Source organism: Orcinus orca, chromosome 10 (assembly GCF_937001465.1).
Source record: "Orcinus orca chromosome 10, mOrcOrc1.1, whole genome shotgun sequence".
Taxonomy (NCBI): Eukaryota; Metazoa; Chordata; class Mammalia; order Artiodactyla; family Delphinidae; genus Orcinus; species Orcinus orca.
Window position 1 is genome coordinate 6,683,893 of NC_064568.1, and position 17,402 is coordinate 6,701,294.

General features: G+C 54.1%; 1 protein-coding gene across 13 annotated transcripts in view; it reads left to right on the forward strand.

The window, feature by feature from the left end:
• Nucleotides 1–17,402, forward strand: part of ATP2B2 (ATPase plasma membrane Ca2+ transporting 2) — a 353,733-nt gene that overhangs the window by 227,448 nt on the left and 108,883 nt on the right. For all 13 annotated transcript variants that reach the window (XM_033437364.2, XM_033437363.2, XM_049716215.1 and 10 more), the window contains one exon: nucleotides 13,395–13,898. In XM_033437364.2, the coding sequence (XP_033293255.1) occupies nucleotides 13,700–13,898 (199 nt within the window). In that variant the 5' untranslated portion in view covers nucleotides 13,395–13,699. The remainder of the gene's footprint in view (nucleotides 1–13,394; nucleotides 13,899–17,402) is intronic.

Consider the following 17,402-nt stretch of genomic DNA (forward strand, 5'->3'; position numbering starts at 1 on the left):
AGAACTCGGTAATTCCTAGCGCGGACATAGATTATCATGGAAGGAGGGCGTGAACCCCCCGTCAAGGGAAGCATGCAAGCCCAAGCAGGACTCTACACAGGTGCTATGAAGGGGCTTGGGCATCCCAGGGATTTTCACCTCTGAGGTCCCTTCTGGTCTGTGGATTCAAGGAAGCTTGTGGAATCGGGGCCTCTTCTGGCTTTCCCTCAAGTTTTGCAAACAGTGATACCCCTTTGGTGTTCTCTGCCCTGGGGCGGGGCTTCCTGGAGTACCCCCGCAGTTCAGGACGTGGTGCACAAGGACCAGCTCCGAGCAGGCCTGATATCGTTGGCATCTGTGGCCCCCGCTAAAGATGCCCACACCAGAGCCCCCGGAACCTGGCACCCATTTCACGCCAGGCCTGACCCTGGAGAGGGAGAGAGGTGACGGCTCTGGCTTTGTCAGTCAGTTGTAACAAGGAGTCTGGGGTAGCAAAAGCCCTGATTTAGCAGAAGGTGTCAGGGACTGAGATATCTAGAGAGGTCGGGAGTGAGTGAGGTAGGCTGGAGAAAGCTCCCAGGACTTGGAATTGTGCACGATTTGAGCATAGGTTCTGACCGCATCTGAACCCCAAAATCTAAACTCCCCTGTATTACACCCAGCAGAGAGCAGGCCTTAGAAGCAGCGTGACATGAGGTTTGAAATCTAGGGGAGAGCAGGCTCCCCCCACCATGGGTCCCTGTACCCTTTCTCTTCTGGGAGACCCCCCAGAGCCATGGGGAACTCCAGGAGAGAAAGGAAGGGCAGACATGGCTGGAGCAGGACTTTTGAAAAGCAGAATAACGGTGATGGGGTGGGGGAGGGGGTCTGGGCCGTGCCCCATGGGGAGAGGAAGGGAAATCAGAGGGAGTGGCACCTTTGGGGGCCATTGTGGGAGGTCTGCTGATGTGGATACCTCCAGGGTCCAAGGTTTGGGGTCTCCTGGGGCCTTGGAAGCACTTTGGCTTTTGAGCTCTTAAACTTTCTGGCAGGACTTGAACTTCCTTGAGAAGCCGGAGGGGTCAGGCTGGGGCTCAGGGCTGGTTCTTAGTGAGAAATGGGGAGGGGGTATCTTCAGGGCGTCCCTTAGGCCTCCTGGCCAGCTCCCAGGATTGGAGATGAACTGGCACTCAGGGAAAATCCTGCACAAGGATGAAGGTGAGACATATCCCTGGAATATCCCAGAAACAGAGGAGAATGTCTTAGGAGGGTCAAAGCTCTGGCAGAGGCCTTGGGCCTGAAGCTGGCTCTGCCAGCACCTGCTCTGAGGACTTGGGCCAGTGCCTTCACTCAGGGCCTCCATTTCCCCGTCTAGAAATCACTATCATTCCAGCTGATTGTGTGTCTCTCACTAGCCAGACTCTGGGCTGAACCCTGTGCCCTGCATCAACTCACATTATCTTCCCAGCCACCCTGCACGGAAGGGACCATCTCCATTTTAGAGACGCGGTAACTGAGGCCAGAGAAGTGCCTTGATTTACCCACGATCCCTCAGTGATGGCAGATTGAGGGTTCTTACCCAGATCTCTCTGACTCTAAGCTCAAAGAAAGGGATTCTGACCCTACTAGGTTGCAAGTCCACTGAAAAGTGGTTTAAGAAGTCACAGAGGGAAGAAGAAGCTTCTGGGAGTGGGAGGAAATTCCCAAGAGAAGATGGCACTAGGAATTGTGGGTATAGGGGCCCCGATATGGGGTAGAAGCAGCAGGCGAAAAAGAACGGGTGTTCCAGGTGGGAATCCCAGCCACGCAACGTGTGGAGGAGGGGCTGCCGGGGCTCCACGATGATGGGGAGAGAGGGGAGCCAGGCTACACACACCCGTCGTCGCCGCCTTACATTCGCTTCAGGGAAGGTAAGGCCCACGGCTCTGCACAGCCTCAGTGAGGCTGGGGTCCCCTGGGCCCACGGCCCCCGGGAGGCTGCGTTCGCATCTGTCCCTGTGCAGATGGCTGGTGAGCACAGCTAGCAGCGCCCACCCGCACCCGCTTCTGTCGCCGGGGCTGGCTGCGCCGGGGAGCGTGGTGCGGCGTTATTTTTAGAAGTGACGCCATCTGTTCAAGGTGCCGGGCGGATTCTGTTTGTCTCCGCAGTGGCCGGGACAGCCATGCCAAGTCAGGGGAAGAGCTGCAGAGCTGGCCTGCTGGGTGAGGGGGCCAAGGAGATTCTGCAGGCCCGTGAGGCGTGGGATTCTGGGGTCGGGGGTCTGGGGCTGCCAGAGGGGAGGCTCCGGAGCCAGGCACGGTCATCGCAGGGCGTCCTGTGCTCCCAGCGCCCCGCCTAGTCCCTGGGCCTGAGCCTGGACCTGCCTCCTGACAGATTCTGACCTGACCTTATCCCTGTTCTCCAGCTTTGGGTTGGGGGGGAGAACAGTACGATGACCAGACCACAGGGATCCTCTGTGGGATGTAACACTGGGTGTGGCAGAAGACACGGGTCTGATCAGTGTGGTCCAGGAGGGCCAGGACATCTCCCCCCTAGACCCCAGATGCTTCTGTGTGTCACACTGTCTTAGCCACCACCATCTTCTGGCTTCTGAGTCATCCTGGGAGGGACTTAGGCAGGGTTTCTGATGGCGGATTGCCTGGGTTCGACTCCAACCGTGATGTGACCCTGGGCAACTTCCTTAACCTGGCAAAGCCTCCACTTGCTCACCTGTGAAATGGGATGCTGGAGCAGCTGCTTCCCAAGGTTCAGGTGCAGATTTGCCAACTTGCTTTCTGTAATGCACGCTGCCTGGGTGCATTCAGCACCCGCTCATCCAGCCACTCGGCTGACCAGTTTTCACTTTCCAGATGCAGGCTGCATCCCCAGATCTGTTGTCCCCAGTGTCCTTCCGTAGTCAGATTGCTTTCTCAGTGATGCAACCAGCATTGGTGGAGGCTGGTCCTATGCTGGGGGCTGGAGAGGCCCTGTTCTCAGAGAGTTCACAGTCTAGCCGGGGAGGCAAGCTGGTAGAACCCACCCCAAGACCGAGGGTGGAGGGTGCAAAGTTGAGGAATGAGCCACATGTGATAAGCTGGCAGTGGGAAGGGGGTTGAAATGTGTAGCAGAGGAATTAGAACTTCGCAGATTGGCATTGGGACTGGACCTTAGAGAGGAAGGTTTGGATTAGTGGCAAAGTGGGTGTAGACCATCCCGGATGGAGGGAACAGTATATACAGAGGGTCGGAGACCGGAACATGTGTTAGTTGTTCAGCAAATACAAGGAGTTGACTTACACCAGAGCCCAGAGAAGTTGGCTCTGAGCCAATCAGGCAGGATCCTGGATGCAGTGGTTGTGAATATGTTTTTGTTTAATAGACACCAAGGAGCCAGTGGTGGTTTTTAATCCAGAGGGTGGCATGTTCAAATCCAAGAGGTTTTTAGCGCCGGACAGGTCCCAGCTCTACTCCTGGCTCTGCCACTTGTGAGCTTTGTGGCCTTGGCATGATGTTATTTCACCTCTTTGAGTCTCAGTTTCCTCATCTGTAAAATAGGCATAAGAATGCCGACCTCATGGGGTTATTGTGGAATAAGATGTTTTCAGAGCCTAACAGAGCTCCTGACACATGGAAGCCACTGAGTAAATGAGAGTCCCTGTCAGCATCACTCTGGGGACAGTGAAGGTGGAGGGGGCGGGTTGTGAGGAACCGGTTGAAAGGTTGTGGATAAGGAACCTGAACTAGGTCAGGAGCCCAGGGCGGCAAGGAAGACAATGAAGCTTGAGCTCTTACCCCAGTGGTCCCTGGGTCTGGGTACCTGACTGAGTGTAAGGAGGGAACGGAGTCGAGGGCTACCCTGATAGTCCCATTCTGGGAATCTGAGCGGACGCTTTACATGCCGTAATTGGCACAGAGGTCACAGAAGGGTGAGGACATGTGGAAGAGTCTGAGAGCCTGGAGAACCTTCAGAGGGGACATTTGAGAGTCCTGGAAAGTTTGGTTCTGGAGCTTAGGAGAAAGGGCAGGGTGGAAAGGGCAGTTTGGGAATCACTCATGTTAGGATGCAGGTTGATGTCAGGTGGGTGACATTGCCAGGGAGAGGTGAGGCATTAAGAGGGTCAAGGGCAGGACTGTGGGAAAAGACTGCAGTTCACCCAAAACAGGGAAGCCATAGGAGAGTGGGAAGAAGGGATGGGGGTCATCAGGTGTGGGCAAGGGTGTAAAGACAGAAGGGCCCTGGAGCGGTTGGTGGGAGTCATTCCCAGAAGACACCTAGGGCCTGGCCTAGCCAGAAGTGGCATTTGGAAAAGCAGGGACAGGGAGCTGGAAAAGATTTTGAGCCGTAGGCTGGGCTACAAGAGCAGGACAGGATTCTAGAACGCAGAACCAGGGGAATGTTGGCTACAAGAGGAAGAAGGCCGAAAGAGGGGCTGGAATGGGAACCCCAAGGCAGTGGTTCTATTTGTTTAACACTCCCAGCCACACCACCAGAGATTGACCCATCTCTGCAGGCTTGGGCATGGGAATCTGTGTTTCAACCAGCCCCCAAGTGATGCCAACACAGGTGGCCCTTGGGGAACCACACTTTGAGTGGCCCTGCTCTGGGGTCCCCGAGCTCCACTCAGAGAAGCTTTTATCAAGAGAGGAAGGAGAGGAAACCTTGACCAGGGGAGGCAGTTCCTGCTCTGGGCTCCTCCTCTGGCTTCCAGACCTTCTGATTCACCCCCTTCAGGTCTGAAGCCAAGTCAGTGTCCCGACAGACATCACTAGCTTTCCACCAAGGAGACTCTGAGGGAGAGAACCTGGGCTGGGGGCAGGAAAGGCAGTGAGTGCACAGTCACCAAACCAGGGATAGTTCCGCTTGAGCCTGGAAGACTCACTGCAGTAGTGAGAAGTAGAATCTGAAAAACACCCCCGAACACATACAAACACCAACCCCTGCCAGTGCCTGCACCAGTCTGACTCCCCTTCTCCTTGGAATCTAGGAGTCCTGCTTTTCTGCCTTTTCCCCTTTTCTATATAGTTCTATTTCCTGGCCTCTTTGTTCTCAGGCCACATAGAATGACTTTCCCCAAGCCTTAGCTTCCAGCTTCTCTGATTTGGACCCCAAAGGACTTACCCAGCTATTCGAAAGTAATCTCCCAACTTAAACTCATCCCTTGGCATCTCTTTGGGTGAATTTTCCTTCCCCATTCCATGGAGGAAAGAATTTAATAAATTCAGACAGAATGAGATGCCACCACTGAACTATGGTCCCAGCAGGAACCAGAGGGAAGGGACCAAGCACAACACAAAAGAATGAATCATTAGTGGTGGGATTTCTGGCATTGGTGACAGGTGGCACTGATGGGCCAAGGTGAGTCTTCTGTGCATGCATGTAAGTGGCCCCAAGTGACCTTTTGCCTGGTGTCATTTTCTGGGCTCAGGCCCGCTCACTAGGACACCTCATTGCCTGACAACCTGGCTTTGAGCGACAGCACAAATACCTGGGGTCAGCTACCCATGCCTGCTCACATAACTCAAGGAAAATGCCCTGCGCCCTCCCTACTGCACCCAGTTCCTCAGGCTTCCCAACCCTGCGCTCCGTTGGTCAGCACTGCTATCCTGGGTAGCTCTAAGGGCACTCTAACCCTTTGCCCTATGTCAGCACCACAGAACATGGACAGCTCCTTGGCACGTGGTCCCTAAAACCAACTCAGATCCCGAATCAGCACTGTGGCCTTGGGGACAGCTCCCAGTGGAGACCGTTCCCCACTGCGTGTTTCTTTGTCCTCCCCAGGGGGGCTGTCAGTCAGCACCACAAGCACGTGGGCAGCGCTCACTCCCGGCCTCTGCTAGTCAGCCTGCAGCAGAGAGAGGGGGGCCTGTGGTTATCAGATTCCCTGACCTTAGCTACCCAATCCCTCCCAGCACCCACCTCCATCCATCCATCAACACTTCATCCCCAGAGACGGCTCCCTGGGCCCCAACCCTCCATGGTCAGAGGTGAAGCCTGAAGACTCCCCAAGGAGCCAGCGACCTGCTGTTGTTTACGGTCAGAGCACTGACATGGCAGAACCCTGTGCTTCATTATAGAAACCAGAAAAAAGGGTAGGAGCCTGGTCTGCTGGAAAGAGGGATGGGAGTGAGCCCTTAAGAGTGTCTGTGTGTGTGTGTGTGAGACCCGCCTCTGCCGCCCTCACCCCTCCAACCAAAGACCTATGCCAATCACTGCACTCTCTTTTTCTGTTTCTCCTGTGGAAAACGAGAGTGTGGCAATACCCATGGCCTAGGGTTGTTGTGAAGGATTAAATGAGATAACAAATGTGGAGCGCATAGAATGGTACTTGGCACATAGCAGGTATGATCCAAGCGTTGCTGTTATCATTTTTTGTCCTTTCTTCAGGCCTCTGCTTGTAATCCACGGAGACAAAGCTGGAGGCAGGAGAGAAGGAGGCAGATGAAGACAGGAAGGGACAGTGTCACCCTAGCCAGTTAGGATCTGGAGGCTGGGGGCAGCCAGGGAAGTCATTGCATCTGTAGGGAAAGTTGGGCAGGGCAAGAAATGAGGCTGGGGAGGTGGCTGAGACATTTGACTGAAACCAGAGGACACTTTCCAGGACAGCTGGTCCATCTTAGGCAGAGTCACCATCCCCAGCCTTCTCACTGCATGTCCCCTCTCTTGCAGGCCAAAGCGAAGTCTCCCCCAACACTTTTCTGCCTCAGCTAAGCTTTCTTGCCTTGATATGCTGATGACTTTACTGTTTTTGCTTCATCGGAAAACTCTCCTTTTTAAAGGGAAGATTTCTAAACAAGGAGCACATAAAGGGTACAAATCGTGGAAGGCAGGCACCGCCATGCAGAGGCTGAGGGGGGCGGGCAGTGGATGTCAGAGGCACCAGGTGAATTCTCGTCAGCCTGTGACTCCCAGGTTCTAGGGCATTTCTCCTTCCTTAGGCCTCCAGCCAAGCAGGAGTTGGCTTGCAACTAGAATGGTGCTCTGCTGGGGACGGCAGGACAGCAAGGAGGCTTGGGGAAGTGTGTGTGCCCTTAGAAGCCAGTATCCGGTGACGGGAGAATCCTTGAGGATGGCGCTAAAATGGCCCCTTAAGACTGAGTATCTGTCCAATCCCCCTCTCACTTTATAGGACAGGAAACTGAGGCACAGGGAAGAAGGCATTGGTCCGAGGCCATACCGTGAGTTGGTGAAAGGCATTGGGACACAGAGGAAACACAGAGGCTTTGGACTCAAGCAGGCATATTTAAACTATGCCGGGTCCCATCTGTACGGCACTGGCCATCTGTAACCCTCTGAGTCCCAGCTCTCTTGCCTGTAAACAGGGACAGTGATACTACACAGCCCATGGAAGCGTGTGCTAAGCAATCTCTATTAATAGTAGTGGTCAAGCCAAGACTGGGGCTCAGCAGATCTGGTTCCCAGGCAAGTGCCATTTGGATTACATCCTCCCAAACTCTGAAGCAAAAGTTGTGCAGGAATCATTCAACTTGGTCTGCAGAGCCTGACCATGGGGTTTCGGGGGACTCTGTGTGGCAAAGTGAGCATAACTTCAACAGCTAGAAGGAGGGTCTGTGCACCTCCCTTGCTCTCTTCAGAGTCCCAGTGCTTGGGGCAGGGCCTGAGATGCAGCTTTTTATTGGAGAGGTGGATGGATGGATGGATGGACGGACAGGTGGATGGACAAATGGATGGATGGATGGATGGGTGAGTGGATGAGTGGGTATGTAAGACACCTAGAGGACCAGAAATGTGGGGGATTTGCTACCATGTAACACTGGAAACTCCTTTGGAGAACAGGGGAAGTAGAGAGAGTTGACCCTGCTGGGCAGCTAAGGGCTGGGGACCTACCCTCCCTTGAGCCAGGCAGGAGAGTGAGAAGCTATGTGAGACACCCTGAGTGCCTAGCAGCCCACGCCCTGGCCCTGCTTCCGCCATCTGTGCCTTTGAGGCTGGTGCGTGGCTGCTTCTGTGGAATATATATATATATATATATATATATATATATATATATATATATATATATATAAAATTTTTTTTTTTTAGATTTTCCTTTTCTGGTTAACAGGATAGGAGTTTTCTAAAAATAGCACTAAACTCGCCTCTGAGGTATTCATTTTCAATTCCCTTCCTCTTTCCCCATTCTGTCTCCTTGACTGTGAGGATTCAAAGCCGAGACTGTCATTGTCAGCTTTGATGCATACACACACATACACACACGCAGATCGTGGGGCTTGCACACTCAGAGGCGGGCATGGGGACACACATCTCTGGCTCACTCACACTCACAGGTACACACTCATCCTGACGTACTCCGGTAGACCTGCACAGCACACCTTGTCCTCCAGGGTCACCCAGAGTCAGTACACATCTGCTGACACACCACAGGTACCCTCTGACACACACATACACGGAACATTCCCTCCCCCAGAGAGGGGCGGCTAAGACAATGGCTACAACGCTTTGACTCTCCCAGTGAGGCTGAGGGAAGAAGAGCAGTTGTCCCTCTGCCCCCAGCTGCCTGGCTGAGGTCACCCGTTTCCCCGGTCAGCACCGAGGAGGGTCCCCTCAGCTGGGGCGGGGCAGGGTGGGGACCACAGAAAGGCCAGAATTTGCATCCAGGAGAGGAAAGAAAATGTCCTGCCTGTGGGGATTAGTCAGTCAGGACCAGAGCAGAGGAGAGGCTAGCCCTGTAAGCTGTGCCTACAAACTGGGACCCTCCCCAGCCTTCCAAGCAGTGCTGGGAGCTTTGTGGGGATGGCATGGTTGGCCTGAGCCCCATGTTCAGGACAGTAGCGTGGGGGACAGTCTGAGAGCAGACTTGTGGGGGTGAGCTGAGAGCAGAGGGAAGGAGCGAGTTAAGTTACCATCAGAAGAACAGTCCCTGTTGAACAAGTCTTACGCTGTGCCGGGAACTGCTCTAAGCTCTAGCTCAGGTAGGCCTCGCAAAGCCCTGTGCGGGAGGGAGGCGTGCGTGCGGGTAAGAGGGGATGGAGGCCCAGGGAGGGGCTAAGACCTTGCCCCCCCCCACTCCACCCCCATCACAAAACTACCAAATGGCAGCATCAGGCCTCGTCATCAGGGATCTCCAGACAGGGCCTGTGTGCCCACATCTGTCACTGGTGCCAGGGGCGATTCAAAGTAAAGGGTAACTTTATAAATACATATGAAGATGGCATTTAAATTCCGCAGGTCAGAAAACAGGAGGATTCGGCATCCGAAAATTATTTTTAGCACGTAATTCATTTGCGATGTCCCGTCCTTCAATTAGGATTTGAAAAGCTGATGGTTTAGGTTTTGGGGTGTTTTTTTTAAAACCTTCTTTCGAGAGATAGATTTCTTCTTTGTTAAATTAACTCCAAAAAAAAAAAAATCCATTGCTCCTTCCTCTGCCAGAGTCTCTCTTGGCAAAGACTTTTTATTAAGGTGCCCCAACCTATTCTTGAGTCACTGAAATGTAACAATACAGAGTCATTTAAATGCTAATAAGAGGAAACCGAGATGCATAAACCCAATATTGTCAGAACATTCATTCTGGATTCTGAAGGAGCTGGCGCATCAGAGCCTGAAGGGACCCCAGAGAACACCAGTCCAATCTCTTCAGTTTCCACATGGGAAACTGAGGCCCAGGGAGGAAAGGGGCTTGGTCAAGGTCACACAGCAGGAGCTTGGAAAACAGGGAGGGGCTTTTCAGTGGGCTGTGACCCCAGTTGGCTGTGTGCCCCCTAGTTGTGTTGCTCAACCTCTCTGGGCCCAGGACTGGCTGCCCAGACTTCTGCCCTGCCCAGGCACACGTCTTAGCTCGGGTTGCTATAACAGAATACCATAGGCTGTGTGGCTTAAACAACAGAAATTTATTTTTCATAGTGCTAGAGGTTGGGAAGTCTAAGGTCAAGGTACCAGCAGATTCAGTTCCTGGTGAGAACCCACTTCCTGGATTACAGATGGCCACCTTCTCACTGTCCTCACACGACCAAGAAAGATCATCTCTGTCATGTCTCTTTTTTATAAGAAGACTAATCCCATTTGTGGGGGTTCTACCCTCATGACCTAATTACCTCCCAAAGGCGCCACCTCCAAATATCATCACACTGGGGATTAGGGCTTCAACATATGAATTTGGGGCAGGGGTACACATTCAGTCCATAGTAGCCAGTGTGCCCATCAATTAGGACAGGGGTGACTGTCAGTGTGGTATTAAGAACTGGCTACAAATGAACCTCATCTCAGCCTTGAGGGAGGTGCAGTTGCTAATAACAGGGTGCGTAGGTAGGAGGGAGGTTGGAGGAGGTGCAGAAGCCAGCACTGTAGAGTATCTGCTCCAGGCCAGGAGCCACACAGAGACCCACACATAAGGGCCTCAATGGGTACTTACAGCAGCCTGTAAGACAGATGGGTCAACCTCACTGGGCAGATGAGGCCCAGAAAGGTTAGGTGACTTCTCCAAAGTCACACAGCCCATTTTCCTGAAGGGGAAAAAGCTCCCTACTCATGTTAAAAGGAAAAATCTTCTCTGATACCCTGGGCCAGGTCACATCTTCCTGCTCTGGACATGCACAGCACCTGGGACTCCCTGTCATGGCAAACCCATCATATTATGGAGGTCACTCATCTAATTGTCTCTCTTCCCCCTTGTCAGCACAAAGTAGGTGCACACAACACAATTAATGAGTGGTTGGTTGGATGAATGGATGGATGGACATATGGGTAGACGGATGGATAGTTGGTTGAAGATCATTGTTCATCTTAACACAATAGTCATTAAAATCACCAGTAGCCCATTAACTCATCTCTGCTGTTGTCATCACAGATATAATTACTGCTAACGGGTCTCATAGCTCGTGCTGTCAGAGATGTAATTATCAGTGCCTGTAGGACACGCCACAGGTAGCAGGAAGACAGATAGAAGACAGCACCTCGGCATTAGAGTCCCTTGTGGTTTTTGCAAAGCACTTTCATTCACATATAGCGCTTCATTTAAGCATTGTAAGAACACTCTAGGGCGATGCACCAGGGAAGGCAGCAGAGCATCCTGATGAATAACAGTGTCTCTGGATCCAGACTGCCTGAGTTCAAATCCCAGCTCTTCCGCTCGCCAACTCTGTGACCTTGGGCAAGTGACCTCACCTCTCTTGGCCTCGGTTTCCTCATATGTTCTAGGGAATAACAAGACTACCTGTCTCATAAAGTGGTTGTATGGATTGCTAATAATCACAATAATTAGTGCTTACCATGCGCTTGACTCAATTCTTAGTATTTTGCATGAAATAATTCACTTAAGCCTCATAATACCTATGAAGTAGATACTATTACTCCCCCTCCCTTTGTTTAAGATAATGAAACTGAAGTGAATTGGCCTCCCAGTCTGTTGAGAGGTGGCAGAACTTGAGCCCAGAGGCTGTGTCTTCTGGAGCCCGTCCAGTTAACCTCCACGGCATCTCTGCACCCAGGCCTGCTTGGTCCCTGCCTCACCTGCTCCTCTCGGGGATATACCGCTGGGGTCAAAACTCACGGGTTATGGTGGTGGTGCATGCCTGGATGGCCAGGGACCCCGAGTATTCCTGCAGGACTGCGGGTGGGAATCCCAAGCACACACTTTCTTTGGCGTCTCATGTCTCTGCTTAAGGCATCAGGCCCATTTTAAGTTCTACTCGGTAAGATACCAGTTGGTCCCAGTGTGAAAATAAGGCTTCCTGTTGCATCCTTGAGTGCAACTGCCCTCCTGTGAGGTATGACAGGCTTCTCCTGTGGCTCCAGCACCCCCTGATCCAGGCTGGGAAGCTCTGTACCCCGGGTGGAAGCTCACTGGATTTGAACACGGTGGTTCACAATTAGTTCCCAGTAAACTGGGAAGTAGCTGGGGCACAGGGGAGAATGACTTATTTTACAGATGAAGAAACTGAGCCTCGGAAAAGTGAAGGGACTTGCCCAGGATCCCACAGCCGGGGTTCAGGAGATCTCGGATTTGAACCCGGATTGCTGTGATTTAGGATCCTGTGTTGTTCTTTAGAGAGAGGGGAGGGAGCGCCCCCTAGTGGGAGGGGAAAGAGCAACGGGCTGGCAGTCGGGAGATCCCAGCCCAGCTCTGGGCTCCGTCCACTCTTGCTCTGTGTGTCTCTGGACAAGTTCCTTTCCCTCTCTGAGCTTCAGGTTCCTCACTGGGAAAATGAGATTAGCCCTAAATTACCTCCAGGTCTAAAACTCTGTGCAAGAGGAAAGGATTGTGAAGGAAAGAGATGGGGCAGGGGAGGGGGACACGAGGGAGGAGTTGGGGCTGGAGTGGGGCTCAGTCCCACCTTGCTGCCCCCACCTCTTCCCCCTCACTGTTCTGGGCCTAGGACGGCCAGCTTTCCGCGGCTGCTGGGCGGGGCCAGTCCCTGTGCCAGACCCAGCTGAGCTCAGCAGAGGCCCTTTGTCACCCAACGCTTGCCGGGGCCTTGGCCACCGGTGTTGGGTATCTGGGTGGATTGGGTTCTCTCCTGGCAGCTCCACAGATGCCACACTCCGGCAAGGGTGGCCAGGCGGGCAGGGAGTAGCCGGGGCTCCCTCCTCCTCCTGGGCTCCCTAAGGGACGTGGCAGCCGCGGTCCATGGTTCCGGACTCTGGGGCCCCAAGGTGAGGGTTCTGTTGACCCCGGTTCATTCTGAGGGCCACAGTGACATCCTGGTGAATATGCATGAGACGGACCCTCTGGCGAGGCTGAGGCCCTCGATCAGTGTAGCTGTGGGCTGCGGGTGCAGGCAGGTTGCTTTCTCCCATCCCCACGCCTGTGAGACTCATTGGGGAGAGCAGTGCGTTTCGGCAGATATAGGAGGCGTGGACAGGGGAAGCATCCGTGCTGGGGCGTCTGGGAGCTGTTTCTTGGGGGCAGGGGTTAGGCCCCTGATTGTGTGGGCATGGCATGTGTGTACACAGGGTTGTGAGCACTGGTATTTTTGAGGGGAGGAGGTGGGGATGTTAAGATGACGCCTGTAAATGTGACTACATGTGACAGTGTGCCTGGTGGGGAGGGGGTGTTCGCCACCGTGTGTGTGAAGGGGGCCCTGTGTTGGTGTGTGTGTATGGCAGTGGGTGGGCCCTAAAAATAGTAGGCAGGTGGGGTGTTGCACCCCAAGCGGCATGTCACAGGGTGTGTGTACACCAGGGTTCGTTTCGCGAAGTCAGTGTGTCCATAGTGGACAATTAGGGGGTTAGCATGTGTTATGAGGGTACATCAGGCTATGCCGGGGGTGGGGTGTAGCATGGAGGGCCTAGTGGGTGTCAGTACGTTTGGATTTGCAGTGGGTGCCGGTGCATGATGGGGTATTGTACGAACATCCATGCCCAGGTATGTGTATGTGTGGTGGGTGTTATTTGGGGTGGGGGGCGTGTGTGTAGCACCTGCAAGCCGGGCCTTCCTGGGTACCTGCCCCATGAGGCCTCCAGTGTCTGACCCCTGTCCCCTCTCTGCTTGCCCCTGCAGGAGCCATCACCCCGACCATGTAGATGCCAGCTCCAGGGAGCAGCATGGGCCCCGCTGAATGGAGACTCCTGGGTCTACAGCCCTGAGCCCCTCCGGCCCCTGGACCTTGCCCCACGCCCGGGGACGCCCCTCAGAGCCCACCGCCACTGTCGCCAGCCCACCTCGGCTGCCCCCTGGAGTCAGCTGCCAGGAGCCACAGCCGTCCAGTGAGGGTGTGCTGAGGACAGCCACACGGAGCCGTCGCCTGGCAGCCTCCTGTCCAGCACTGACCCTCGGACCCACCCCGAGCGGGGACTGCGGCAGACATGGGTGACATGACCAACAGTGACTTTTACTCCAAAAACCAAAGAAATGAGTCGAGCCATGGGGGCGAGTTTGGGTGCACGATGGAGGAGCTGCGCTCCCTCATGGAGCTGCGGGGCACCGAGGCCGTGGTCAAGATCAAGGAGACCTACGGGGACACTGACACCATCTGCCGGCGCCTCAAAACCTCACCTGTCGAAGGTAGGTGCACAAGGCTTAAACACGGGGTTTGAATTCGGGGGTCAGTCAGACTGGGCTCCCTTACCCAGGCCCCAGGAACCCCCTCGTCTGGGCTTGAGCATGGAACCAATGAGCCAATTCCAGCTCCCCAGCCCCTGCTGCTGGGCTGCGTCATGTCCGACTCATCCAAATCCAGACTCTGATTGGGGATCCCTCGGTCTCTGGGGCAGCCGTGGAGCTGCTGGGAAGACAGGGCAGGCAGGAAGATGGGCTGTCACGGGAAAGGTGACAGATGCCCATGTGTGTCTTGCCCTGGAGCTGGGCGTGGGGCTTTCTTACAACTGCCAAAATGAGCAGGCCTGCGATCTCCAGACAGGGAAGGTTTCAGCTTTCTGGAGGGGACCAAAGCCATGTCATCTGCCACAAGGCAGAGAGGAAGGGCACCAGCCCAGCTTGCGCACCAGAGCTCAGAGTTTGGGTTCCATCCCTGCAGTTACCTTCCCCTCACGAGGAAGAAGAAAAGTTCCCTAAATAAACCCCAAAAGCACAGGTGTGAGGTACTCTGCCCTGGCACTCCCAGTCCTGCAGCTTGGTGCAAAGAAGCTGCAGAGCTTCACTTTCTTCCTCGGGAAAATGGCCGATACCTACCTCACAGGGCCCAGTGGAAGCCTGAACATACAGTAGGTGCTCAGTAGGTACAGTGGCAGCCGTTATTACTCTAAAGAGAGTGGATGACAATCCCTCCACCAGGTATAGACCACACCCTGGGAGGCAGGCAGCATTTGAAGTCTCATCCCCACCGACAGACAAGAAATCTGAGGCTGCCTGTGGACCTAGCTGCTCAGTCAGGGCCAGACGGCCCGTTGCTGTGCCGGCACCCACTGTGCCCTGCGGCGCCAGGGGTCAGTGTCCCTCTTCGTCTGGGGCCCTCCTCTCTTGGGTCAGGAGGAAAAGCTAAGTCTGGTCCTTCTTCCCAGATTCGCTGCTGTCTCTGATGTTTTGCCCACCTTGCTGAGTCTGGGCAGTAGTTTAGAAACGCCTTTTGTTTTTTGGATATTGTTTGGTTTTGTTTTGGCGGGGAGGGTGGAAATAGGGGAAGCGTCGTTTCTTCCCTGCGTGATTCTAGCTCAGGGCTTGAGAACAGCCACGTGTGGCCCTGAGATGGGAGTGGGCTCAGCCTGGGGGGCTCCTGGGCCCCGGCCTCATGTAAACATCGATCTGTGGCAGAATGGCCCATGCTCACCTCCACCATCAGTTTGGCACACCTGACCTGCTAGGAGGCAGGGTTGTCCCAATGGTCTTTGCCTTTTGAATGGGACCAGGAGATTCTCTTGAGTCAGGAATTATTAAGTGTCTCTGGACCCCAGACTCTGTGGTGAACCTGATGGAATCTATGGCCCCTCCCCGCAGAAGAATAGTCAACTGTGTGCAACAGTGTGGTCCACGCTACCAGCATGTTCGCAGAGCCCCTCAAAGCTAGGCCCTGGACCCCAGGTTAAGAAATCCACCCTCCCCTCCCACCTGACAGGCTCGGGGACCTGGGAAATCGAGTGGCTCATGGCCACGCTCCAGCTGGGGACAGCAGGTGTGCACCTGAGGGCAGGAATCCTGTCCTGCTCCTCTCTGAACATCCAGCACCCAGCCTGGTGCCTGGCACAGAGGAGGGTGGGTAACTGACCCATAAAACCCTGAGATGTGGCCACTGAGTCCCCAGCCCAGAGAGAAGCTCTCAGATGGCTGAGCAGCCAGAACAGCAGATAATCCAGACCAAGTGCAGCAAGGACCCCAGGGATCGAGGAGAAACGAGATGGGTGGGCAGTGGAGGTTAGGGAAGGCTACCTGGAGGAGGAGGTGTTTGAACTTGGCTATGGAGGGAAGAGAAGGGAAAGCATGTGATGTGGCACAGAGCCACCTTTCTTAGATAGAATTTCCCTGACTGCTGATGTGCTGCAAGAAGTTACATGAAAAGAAAAATAAAGGAGACTTTGTTTTCTCATCTGTAAAATGGAAACGATAATGACAGCTCTGACTGTTGCTCTGCTGCCTGTCAGCTGTGTGCCTTTGAGGCTTTTGTCTGACCTCTCTGGGCCTTGGTTTTCTAATATTTCGTGAGCATCAAGTGAGATCTCTCATGGGAAACGTCCCTGAGAAGGAGGAAAGCCCACAGTAGGATTAACCAGAGCCCCTGCTGCCTTGATCCCCTGAAGGATTTCCCAGGGTGCAGATGGAGCTGAAAGAGGTTTGGGGAAGGACAGAGGAGCGTAATGCTACTCTTGGACTTGGACTTGGACAACTTGGGTTCAAATCCCAGCTGTGTCACTTAACAGCTGTGTGATTCTGGGCAAGTTATTCAGCCTCTCTGTGCCTTAGTTTCCTCATCTGAAAAATGGGATAATAATAGTGACTACCTCATAGGGTTGTGGTGAGGCTAAAGTGAAGTAGCTTAGTACCCCGCCTACCAGGCACATGGACAGCACTGTGGGTTAGAATTCAGCCCCAGAGACTAAACGCCTCCATTTCCCCATCAGTAATATGGGTTTTGAACATTGAGATCAGGCCAAGTTCCCGGCATAGAAGTCCTCAGTCAACATCAGCTTTTGTTGTTTCCAGTATGATTATCACTACTCTGGAAGAAGCAGTCACGTTCTCCGGAAACGGTGAAATCTGACGCTTCTGGGACACTGGCCAGTGTCCGAGCTGATGCTACACGTTTTACTAGGCTGTTCTGCATCCTTATCACGCACATTCCTGGCAGCAGGTGGTGTTACCCATTTCACAGATGGGAAGCATGAGGGCTCAAGGTCACCACCATGGCTCACATCAGCTCAGACTTTGAACACAGCTGTGTCAGACACCACAGCCAGGTGTGCCCTCCGCCCCCAGCCACGCGCGTGTACCTAGGAACAGTCCTGCGAAGGTGCCTTCTGTCTGCCAAGGGTCTGAGGAGGGTGGAGCCGCCAGGGCACTTTTCAGTTTCCCTCTCATGCTCAGCATTTGTTCTGCCCTGTTTAGCCCTCTTCTGACTCAGAGAAATGCTTGGCCTCCAGCCCCAGCCCCCAACTTCAAAGCCCTGTGGTCTGGAGCTGTCCCAGCTCCAGCCTGTCCCAGGGTCCCAGGTTGGCCATTCCCGACACCCCCTGGCCTAGTCTGCTGACGTCAGCAGGGAGCAGCCTCTGAGTCACACTCCCGGAAACTGCTCCAGGCCCCGCATAAATTAGCCTTCCTGTTCACATCCAGCTAATTTTAGGCAAAAAGATCTCTGCAAGTGATAGAGGGGATCTGAAGCCATAGAAATCAACTCCCATCCGGGGCACCACCTGCTGCCCGCACAGGCCGTGAACTCAGCGCCCGTGGTCTGGCAGTGTTGGGTATTTCACTGGGCCATTGAGTGCCATTGCTTTCCTCTCCCACTGCTGGTTCTCTTCCATCCTGGTCATGCCCCTCCCTTCGTGCCCTCCACTGCTCCCTTCTTTTCATACCTGTCCAGCCTAGGACAGTAGAGCCCCTGAGACCCAGGTTTGAATC